The sequence below is a fragment of the Lactuca saligna genome, chromosome 5, assembly GCF_052625555.1.
Source record: "Lactuca saligna cultivar CGN05327 chromosome 5, ASM5262555v1, whole genome shotgun sequence".
Classification (NCBI taxonomy): domain Eukaryota; kingdom Viridiplantae; phylum Streptophyta; class Magnoliopsida; order Asterales; family Asteraceae; genus Lactuca; species Lactuca saligna.
This window is the reverse complement of record NC_136421.1, coordinates 265,876,398-265,887,985: the sequence shown is the minus strand read 5'-3', so window position 1 is coordinate 265,887,985 and position 11,588 is coordinate 265,876,398. Positions and strand designations below refer to the sequence as shown.

The window sequence follows — 11,588 nt, the reverse complement described above, 5'->3', positions numbered from 1 at the left end:
ATCGAGAACACAAAGATAAATAATGTCCATATATATCATATATGATTAAATGCATCTAATCACTTGTGATTATATGTATCTAATCACATAAAATTTATGTGGAAAATATTTATTTTCGTGTTCTCGATTCCATTGTTGTTCTTGTGTGCTTAATTACATGTGATTATATGTATCTAATTAGATATGATTTATGTAGACAATATTCATTTTCACGTTCTTGTTCAATAGTTGTTCTTGTACATTTAGTCATATATAATTTATGTACACAAGATTCATTTTCGCGTGTTTGATGGTGGTGGTAGGTGGTGGTGTGGTGGTGGTTGGGTGGTGATGATGGTGGGTGGTGATGGTGGTGGCGGGTGGTGGTGGTGATGGTTGTGGTGGGTGGGTGTTGGGTGGTGGTGGTGGTGGGTGGTGGATATCGATGGGTGTTGGGTGGTGGTTGGTGGTGGTGGCAGGTGGTGGTGGTGGTTGGGTGGTGATAGTGGTGGGTGGTGATGGTGGTGGCGGGTGCTGGTTGGTGGTGGTAGTGGTGGCGGGTAGTGATGGGTGGTGGGTGGTGGTTAATGATGGGTGGTGGTGGCGGGTAGTGGTGGTGATGGGTGGTAGGTAGTGGTTGTGGGTGGTGGTGGCATGCGATGGTGATGGGTGGTGAAGGTGGGTGGTGGTGGTTGGGTGGTGATGGTGGTGGTGGGTGGTGGTTGGTGGTGGGTGGTGGGTAGTGATGGGTGGTGATGGGTGGTGATGGTGGTGGCGGGTGGTGGGTAGTAATGGGTGATGACGGTGGGTGGTGGGTACCGATGGGTGGTGGGTGGTGGTTCGTGGTGATGGGTAGTGATGGGTGGTGGTGGCGGGTGGTGGTTGGTGGTGGTAGTGGTTATGATGTGTGGGTGGTGGTGGGTAGTGATCAGGGGCGGAGCCAGAAATTTCCGTTAGGGGTAGCACATATTTTTTCCCGATAAAATTTAAAAAGTGATACCAAATTAAGTAATTAACCACAAAAATTAAACATTTTATGGGATCCTGCACAACATACATCTTCAAAAGATCATAATGGCGAAAAATAACACCTCCCATATCCTATATTTTTCAAACAAATTAGCATACTAGGACATTATAGCTAGCTTCCTAACACACTAAACATTTCTGCTGTGGTTTTCCTATATGATCTTAATGACAAATTATAGGGCCAGGTCTGTTAAACATGAACAGTTCCACTGGAGCATCAAACAATTAATCTAACAACATAATGGAACCTAAAAAGATCAAATAGACGATATAAAATTTGATAGGGAAAAAGCTTATAAGATGGGGTTAGATCAGTAGTACTTACTAAGAGTGCATTTGTACCTTTAGACCATAACATACACTCAATGAATCACCTGTATAGATACACAATTCAGTTTTGATTTGAAGTTAAATAAAAAAAATACAATCAATTTTGTGTTAAAATTCTAATTTAGTTATTAGAATTGACAACAATCAAGAATATACTTATAATTTGTGAGATTCTTCTGAATTCCAAAGCAAGACTTTTCACAAACACTTGGAATGCAAAATTCAAAGACTTCATAACTTCATTTGAAGCTAGACCCATTACATTAGAAAGAGACATACAAGATTTTTATGATCAACTTGTAAGTAGTAAACACTCTTGAAGAAGTGCAACAGTTTAAAGGATACATTTTCAACAAAGTACAAAAAAGAAACAACTAGAATCGAGGTTTTATTGTTACCAGACATATGATCTGTTGAAGAATTGTTTTTTAATCTTCATCTCAAATATCAATGCCTGATCAAATTTGTTACTAGAAAGAGACTTGATTTTTAAACTTCAAACAATTCTCATCTTCAAGGAACTGGAACTTTCAGACCATAAACCCTAAATTTAAGATAATTGTAGTCCAAAAACATTCAGGAACACACAAAGATTCAGAAGCATAAGGACAAAAGGAAAAGGTTCTAACCATTTAGATATGGAGGAGGGATTCGGTGCTGGCAATGGCCCGTTTGATTCCTCATCTTCCTCATCAAAATCTTAGGAGTAGCACTAGTAGTAGCGCCTCTGTAATATATATATTTCTCGGATGGTTTTGAGGGGTAGCCCGTGCTACCCCTGGCTACTAGGTAGCTCCGCCAGTGGTAGTGATGGGTGGTGGGTAATGGTTGGTGGTGGTGGGTGGTGGTGGTGGCAGGTGCTGGTTATGGGTGGTAGGTAGTGGTTGTTGGTGGTGGTGGCGGGTGGTGGTGATAGGTGGTGGAGGTGGGTGGTGGTGGCGGTTGGTGGTAGGTGTTGATGGTGGCGGTGAAAAAGGACGGAGCTGATTAGATGCAAGAGTGGGCCATGGCCCACCCTAGATTGATATAATATACTGATTATTTTAAATTATATGATAACAATAACATTGTTGTTAAATTTGATATAATAATTTATATATACTAGATTGATATAATATATTGATTATTTTAAATTATATGATAATATATACATTTATTATAACTTCATAATCTCAATCGTTTGAATGACTTCTACCCGCGAGTTACACTTAAATAAAATTAAATATAATATATGATTTGATGTTATTTATAGTTGTTTTTATTGTTATTTAATTTTTTAAAATTTATTTGCTTAATGTTTTAATTTCTATAATTATAACTATTTAAATCATCAAACATTGTTTTTTTATTGTAAAGCTAACAATATAATGATTTATATTTGAGTTGACATTGTAATGTATAGAAATACCTATATAGTTGAAGTCTTTACAAATATACATTTTTTTAATATAACTTTAACGTTGTTGTTAAATTTGATATAATAATTTGTATATTAATTTGATATAATATATAGATTATTTTGAATTATATGATAATATTTACATCTATTATAACGTTATAATCTTAATCGTTTGAATGACTTCTACTCGCGAGTTACACATCAATAAAATTAAATATTATATATGGTTAAATATTATTTATAGTTGTTGTTATTGTTAACTAATTTTTTAAAATTTATTTGCTTAATGTTTTAGTTTCTATCATTATAATTATTTAAAACATCAAACAATACTTTTTTGATTTTAAAGGTAACAATATAATCATATATATAGAGTTATTTTTAATTGTTGTTATTATAAATTATTTTAATCTACTTATTTGAAAATTTTTAATGATTATAAAAAAATATATTTAGAAAATATTTTAGTTAAACTGATATTATAATTTAGTTTTTGCATTTATCACTTTTAAGTATTTACAAAATATTATTTGGTTTTTTTTAGTGTAACTGAAATTTATATTTAAGTTGAGACTGTAATGTTATATTTAAATTAACAATTTAAGTATTTTGTCAAAATTGTTCAAAAGTTGTAGCTTTAAACTAATAATGGTTTACATGCAACAACATTTTAAATCTAATAAATTAAGTATAATATATTAATATTTAAAGACATAACTTTATAAATAGAAGTAAAAATATTATTTTAAAATTGAAATTTAGTATATTTATGATTACACTTTAGGTTTGATATTTATTTAACCTTATTAACCAATTTACAATCATTATTAGAAAGACACTACAATTTATCAATTTTAACTATTTATAAAATAATTTTTGGGTTGTTTAAATTAAATAAAATTTATATTTAAGTTGAGCCTATAATGTTAAATTTTAATTAATAATTTAAGTATTTTATACAAATTGTTAAAAAATTATACCTTTAAAATGATAATGGTTTACATCCAACAATATTTTAAAACTAATAAATTAAGTATAATATGTTAAAAGTTGAAAAAACATAATTTTATAAGTAGAAGTAAAAATATTATTTTAATATTAAATTTAGATTATATATGATTACAATTTAGATTTGATATTTATTTAACCTAATTACCAAATTATAATTATTATTATAAAGAAATTGAAAAGTCATGGGAGTTTCACATTAATATGGTAAAAGGAAAAAAGAATGAGGGTTTCAAATGCATGAGATTCAAGAAAAAATGCTAGCTTTATAACTATATATATATATATATATATATATATATATATATATATATATATATATATATATATATATATATATATATATATCCTCTCCTAATAAAAGAGTACTTCGATAGCCACGTGGCATCTTCTAAACCCCTCTCTATACTTTTTTCCCGCCTAAAACTTTCATTGTGATATACCGAAAATACCCCATTTTAAACTCGATGCACTTCTTCTACCGTTTACCCCATCCTCTAATCACGCTTCCGTTTCCTCTAATTTCGCCTTCTTGGTTTCGGAAACTAGATACTAATTCAAATTTGAAATACCCAAATCTCATAATCAATTACAAATCAACATTTTTGGAGGAAGCTAGGGTTCTAAAATGAAGTCATCTCCAAATCTTTTTTCCCTTCAACTTCACTGGTAATGAAACTGATCTACGATTTCTATCTCTATTCAATACTTCTATTAAATTATATCTAATGTAGTGATTTGATTTTGATTTTATGTCAACAGGTGAGAAAGTGTGTTTTTATGAGGAAGGGGAACATCCGACCGTCTTGACCTACGGTTGCATTCAAAAACCTCAAAATAAGTAATCAATAATCTTTAATATTTCTTTCAACATGAATTAGTCTCGATATAGTGATCTCATTGTTTATCCATCCAATCCCCATGGCTTCTTTACATTCAGGGTATTATGTGGCCGATTTAGTGAGTGGGTGTGTAAATTATTGATTTTGTTTTGTGATGACTTGAGTATGTGAAAACTTTAGGGTTTAAATTTACGTTAATGATTTGGGTGTACAGAAGTTTTAGGTTTTGTTGATTGTTTTCGATGAACTTAAAGAAAGACAAAATGGGTAGTATATTGTTGTTGGATGAATCACTCAACTCCCATTGGAGAAGGCAATTCTACCGCTATATTAGTCTTTGCCAAGCTTGGGAGCTTATCTGAATAAAAGGTAACATTATTCCTTTAATTTTCACATTTTTCTTTATTTGATAAATTTTCATCAGCTTCTATTTTTTAAAGCCTTCTCACTTTTAAAGCATTCTTATCTTCTACTACTTTTTTTGTGTATAGTTCTAATTTATGTGTTTCATTTTATGGGCAAATAAAGCTCGGGAGAACTACATGGATGGTGTTGAACTTTAATAAGATATCAAATTTAATTAAATTTACTTGACATTCAAGCCCGTCAATGATAATCAAGATGCTGCAACCAAGACATGGGACAAAAATTCCAATTTTTGTCTACCCTAAATGAAGAACTATCTATCATGTTCATTAATGCTAATATTATTTTGTTGTTGTATCTAATGAGCAGGAGGGTGCTACAAGAAAGACCATTGCAAGTATTGTGTGATAGCCATAGTGGGTGTTAAAACATAGAAATGAGATATCTATCTAGGGTGAAGGTAATTTTTGGTTATTCAATGTTGATAGTCTAGCAAAGTTCCCATGTGGTTTTTGTTATAGATCATCCACATTTTGAGGTAGCATAAATTTTCTTTTATTTATATATGCATTTGAACATATGTATGTGCATGTATGTATTTGGCTATGTGCGTATGTGACATTGAGTGTATGTGACTGCATGACTATGTATGTATGTGTTTTATTTGCTTTATTTAGTGTCTTTTTTGTTTGGCTAAATACCAGAAATAACGGTGTACTTTGTACATTTATTTATTAATTCTCTGGACTAGGTAAATGACTATTGTTAATAAGTTTTCAGTTGTTTCATAGTGCATATAGTCATATTACTAAATTTTGCTGAATCATGTAGTCATCGAGGGTACCATATGCAGAAAATCCCTATATTTCTGATTTAAATATAATAATTCAACAATTAATCATAATTATTCGATAATTAGATAGTAGATTATATAGTAGATATTATTGAAATTCCCGAACAAGGTTTCAAATTCAAATTCTATATTGTGGTTTCAATTTATTTCTTTTTTCGTTGGAAAAGATTGAAATGGCGGTTTCCATTCCTTCTTCTTGGTTTTCATTAACATTTTTGGTTTGAATTCCTTTTTTTTGAAATGTCCGTTGGATAAGATTAAAAAAGCATGACATTTGATATTTAGTCATAAGGAATCCAAAGTTAAGGACCATTCCTGCAAAAACGTTTCAAAATAATGTGTGAGAAATTTTAAAACCATAAAAACCAACAATGATATTTAGTCTACTTTTTTTTTTATGTTATTTATATTATTACAAAAGCTATCTTCCAAGTAATACAGCCGAATTCCTAAAAATGATTAAATAAAAAATAACTAACGCATTTTTGGATCTGAATTTGAATTAAAATTTTGATTGGAATATTGGACACATATTTATACGTGTGAGATTATTTTATTAGCTTATGTGAAATTTGTATAGATTTTTATATAGATAAATAAAAAATTAATCGAACTACGTATTTTTGTATATTTTTTATTATGATAAACTACACATAATTTGTATATTTGGTTACATATCCTATTTAGTTTTTTGAATCCTTTTAAAGATTTGAAAGAATCCCAAAAATCAACATTTTAAATTCAAATTTTAATAGATACATATCGAATACTCCAATAATACGTCTTCAATTTTCGTTCCAATTCCAATTGTCGACTTTCATTGTGCTTTCTTCTTCAACATTACGTTTTCTATTTTATTAAATTCCACATAATCTTTTAATGTAATAATTGCAATAAATGTAGTAATAACTATAAATGGATATCAATTTCATTAATTAACTTACCTTTTAATTTCAAAATTTTCTAATTTATGTTCATTAGTTTCTTTTGTTTATTTAATTAAATTTAAAAGATAAAAAAACATTTCAATTATAATAATTCATTATTTTTTTCTTATAAATTCAAAGTGCTCAAATATTTTGATATTCATATTTATTATTATTATTATTATTATATATATATATATATATATATATATATATATATATATTTAAAATTAACCAATGTAATACATGTGTTTCACAAACTAGGTTATTTGCAAATTGGCTATTGGATATAGGAAGGAAATGCTGGTGGTTCTAATGATGGTGATGCAGTTATTTATATAATCCTGAAGATCTTCTTATTACTCAATCTTCTGATCCTATAGGTTCATTAATTAAGTTTGTATATCCATCATTTCTCGATAACTTGAACGGTCCAAAATATTTTGAAGAAAGATCAATACTTGCACCGAAAAATGAAGTTGCTCAAGAAATAAACGATTGTCTGCTTTCATTGTTTCCTGGAGAAGAAAAAGAATACCTCAGTTCAGATAGCATCTATCACACAGAGTTTATTCACAATAAATTTGATGAGAGTTTATACTCACCTGATGTTCTAAATGGACTTAAAATCTCCTGTTAGCCAAACCATAAGTTGATTTTAAAACTCGGTGTTCCGGTTATGTTACTAAGAAATATCGATCAGAAAAATGGGTTATGTAATGATACTAGACTTCAGGTGGTATCATTGGCTAATTGTGTCATAGAAACAGTGGTCTTAACTGGAATTAACATTGGACATCGAGTTTTTATTTCAAGGTTGTCTTTAATAACTTCAGACAACAAAATTCTATATAAGTTCAAAAGTAGACAATTTTCCCTGGTGGTTTGTTTTGCTATGACCATAAATAAAAGTCAGGGCCAATCGTTGAAAAGGGTTGGGTTGTTTTTATGATAACCGGTTTTCTCACACGGTCAGTTATATGTTGCTTTATCCAGAGTCAAGAGTAGAGAAGGATTGAAGTTATTGATTTTAGATAAGGATAATAATTTTACTAATAAAATTTTCAATGTTGTGTTCAAGGAAGTATTTCAACACCTATGTTAAACTCTTATGTTTGTATTACTTATCAAATAAAGTTATACCTGTTTACTATCCAGAATCAAATGCTTTTTTACAGTTATTAATTTTTTTGGTGTATAATTTTTATAAACTTACCGTCCGTGGTTTCCACGGGTTATAACCTAGTGTGTATATATATATATATATATATATATATATATATATATATATATATATATATATATATATAATTTCCTTAGTTAAAACAAATTTTGGGCTAAAATAGCCCACCGTCTACAACTTTTAAATTTGTTTCTTTTATTTTATTTTTCATTTTTCTCTTTGCGCATTACATTAGGATACGGCCGACATTTCAATCAAATAAGGTTTTGTCGTTTTGAAACGTATTGCATAGTCGTTCCAATTTCTTATTGCAATTAAAACACTTTAAAGTTTAATCTCCATAGCGTCTCCAGGTTTGTTTTGTTTTGTTTGTTTTTTTTTTCTATTTTATCTTAATTAATCAGTTTGTTTTATTTATATCTTATATAACTTTTCATTGAATTAGTTCTGTCCAATTTAACATTAAGGTATGCATTGATTTTATTTTTTGATCGTATGTTCTTATGTATTGTATAAATTAGGTTGTTAATTGTTGCTATGAAATAATTATATAAATAATTGTATTATATGTTATTGTATTACATATAAGTTTGATTTGTATAGAAATATAAGATTATGTTTGTAATTGAATTTTTCTGTGATTAGTGAATTTTGTTGAACAATGGGAACAAATCAAAAAAGATTAGATTCATTTTTCATGCGTAATGTCTTACCAAGAGGTGAAGAGAAAAACACGACATCATCATCATTACCGATTGGGAACCCTGAAGCACCTCCAGAAGATGGTAACCCTCTACCATCTTCAACGGCTAAGTGCCCTGCACCATTTTCAACAGTTGAGAATCCTACATTTTGTTCTATTGAACATGATCCTGGCCTACGTCTACCTATATGGAAATATGCAGCCAACATGAAGGATGAAATCAGACGAGCATAGTTAAGATCGGGGCCACATCAACCTGTGTTGCCTAAATATCCTCCATCCGGCTCAAAAAGTCGCCCACGACGTTTTCAATCTAAATGATATTCTGAATTTCCTTGGCTTGAGTATTCTAAAACTAAAGATAGAGCATATTGTTTTTATTGCTATATTTTTCTTGAAGAATCAAATACCCATAATGGCCATGATGCATTTACAACCAATGGTTTTAAAAACTGGAACAAAGTTAAAGGGAAACATTGTTCATTTTTGAAACACATTGGAGATATACCAAACTCTCAGCATTATAATGTTGTGTGATTTTGTGATACTTTGATGAATCAATCAGTACATATTGATAAAGTGCTGCAAAAACAGTCTGCTGATCAAATTGAAAAGAATAGGCTAAGGGTGAAAACATCAATAGATGTTGTTCGTTTTCTTTTATTTCAGGGGATTTCATTTAGGAGGCATGATGAGAAAATTGATTCAAAAAATCATGGTAACTTCATTGAGTTAATCAAGAACACAACTTCTTACAATGAAGAGGTTGCAGGTTTCGTTTTAGAAAATGCACCCGGCAACGCGGAATACACTTCACCTGAGGTTCAGAAAGAAATTTTACATGTTTTTGCTGAGAAAGTGAGAAAAAAGATAGTTGAAGATATTTGTGATTCTAAATACTGCATAATCATGGATGAGGCAAGTGATGAAAATAAGAAAGAACAAATGGTCATTGTTCTTAGATATGTTGACAAGAAAGGTTACATACAAGAATGATTTTTTAATCTTGCCCATGTCAAAGATACATCGTCTTCCACTTTGTATTCTTATATATGTGAAACTCTTACTTCTTACGAGCTTGTTGTTGAGAATCTTCGTGGACAGGGGTATGATGGAGCTAGCAACATGCGTGGTGAATGGAAGGGATTACAAGCATTATTCCTTAAGGATTATCCATGTGCTTATTATATACATTGTATGGTTCATCAGTTACAACTTGCGTTTGTTGCAGCAGCTAGAGAAGTAAGCTTTGTACATGATTTTTTCCAAAATTTATCTTTCATTGTGAATGTCGTAGGTGCTTCGTGTAAACGCCAAGATGAGCTATAAGCTACTCAAGATGCTGAAATTGCAGAATTGTTAGAATCTAGTGAAATTAATATTGGTAAACGGGATAATCAAATTGGTACTTTAAAGCGTGCCGGAGATACTCGTTGGATCTCACATTTTACTTCTATTAGTAGTCTTATACGGATGTATAATCCAACTTGTACGGTTTTGGAAAACATAAAAAAGCGGGCTCTAATTATAAAACAAAAGGTGATGCTAGTATCACGTTGAAAAGAATGACATCTTTTGAATTTGTTTTCATTTCACATATGATGAAACAAATTTTGGGAATTACTGATACTCTTTGTCAAGCTTTACAACCAAAATCTCAAGACATCATAAGTGCAATCACAATGATCTCCCATACAAAGAAACTGATTGAAACCCTTAAAGATAATGAATAGACAACTTTTCTTAATGATGTCGTTGAGTTTTGTAAGAAGCATGATATTGACATTCCTGAATTCAAAGATCCTTATTTTGAAAGGAGAAGCAACATGAAGGGAGGTAATATTACTATTGAGCATCACTATCATTTTGATATATTTAATGAAACTATTGATTTTCAGTTACAGGAAATTAATACAAGGTTCATTGAAAGAGTTGTAGAGCTTTTAGAACTTAGTCTTGCTTTGAATCTAAAGGAGGACTATAAACACTTCAATTCTGATTCTTTTGCAAACTTGTAAAAAAATATTATTATCTTGATTTCACAGAACAGGAAATAGATGTTCTAAAATTTTAGTTGAAGCACTTTGAAGCTTATGTGAAGGACCATCCATTTTTGGAAAAGTTGTCATCTATTGTTGAAGTATGTCAAGGCTTGGTAGAGACAGGAAAAGCAAGTTATTACTATCTTGTTGACAGATTGATTCGGCTTGTGTTGACCCTTCCGATGTCTACTGCGACTACTGAGCATGCATTTTTCGCCATGAAAACTGTGAAGAATAGACTACGTAACAAGATGGACAATGATTTTATTGCTGATAGTCTAGTTCTTTACATCGAGAAAGATATCGCAAAGATTTTTAGTTTATACTCAATTTTAGATGATTTTAATGATGTAAAAGAGTGTCGTGTGCAACTAAAATGAACAATTTACTTTAAAAATGCATACATTGTTACATTTTATTATTGTTTGAAGTATTTTGCTAGTAGTTTATATTTTGTAAATTATTCGGCATACCCTAAAAAAATCTTAACTACGCCACTGGCGGCAGAGGTGGTTGGTGGTGGTGGGTGGGTAGTGATGGGTGGTGAGTGGTGGTGGTTAGTGATGGGTGGTGGTGATGGGTGGTAGGTAGTGGTTGTTGGTGGTGGTGGCAAGCGGTTGTGATGGGTGGTGTAAGTGGTGGGTGGTGATGGTGGTGGCGGGTGGTGGTTAGTGATGGTGGTGGTGGTGCGTGGTGGTGGTGCGTGGTGGTGGTTGGGTGGTGAGTGGTGTTAGTAAGTGGGTTTTTTAATTGTTTGTAACTATTTTTTGATTTACATTAATATTATTTTATAATTTTAATTAATAAAATTGTGTTTTGCAAATTTGTTCTCAAATGTTCTCGCAATAAGAAATGTTCTCGATTGAACACTCCTATATATATATATATATATATATATATATATATATATATATATATATATATATGG

The 11,588-nt window shown here is 30.8% G+C and overlaps 1 protein-coding gene across 1 annotated transcript; it reads left to right on the top strand.

Annotated features, from left to right (window-relative positions):
- Nucleotides 1–9,170: 9,170 nt before the first annotated feature.
- On the top strand, nucleotides 9,171–11,040 carry LOC145046630 (uncharacterized). The gene is made up of 4 exons (XM_078994913.1): nucleotides 9,171–9,597; nucleotides 9,640–9,860; nucleotides 10,352–10,454; nucleotides 10,709–11,040. The coding sequence occupies exons 1-4, from the start codon at nucleotides 9,171–9,173 to the stop codon at nucleotides 11,038–11,040; spliced, it is 1,083 nt and encodes a 360-aa protein (XP_078851039.1).
- Nucleotides 11,041–11,588: the final 548 nt, after the last annotated feature.

Bases quoted from the DNA above. Each gene is read 5' to 3' on its own strand.
- LOC145046630 (XM_078994913.1), top strand. From the start codon at position 9,171: ATGAATCAATCAGTACATATTGATAAAGTGCTGCAAAAACAGTCTGCT. The intron at 9,861-10,351 runs GTAAGCTTTGTA...GATAATGAATAG, and splicing joins TTGTTGCAGCAGCTAGAGAA to ACAACTTTTCTTAATGATGT. The intron at 10,455-10,708 runs GTAATATTACTA...AGCACTTTGAAG, and splicing joins GAGAAGCAACATGAAGGGAG to CTTATGTGAAGGACCATCCA.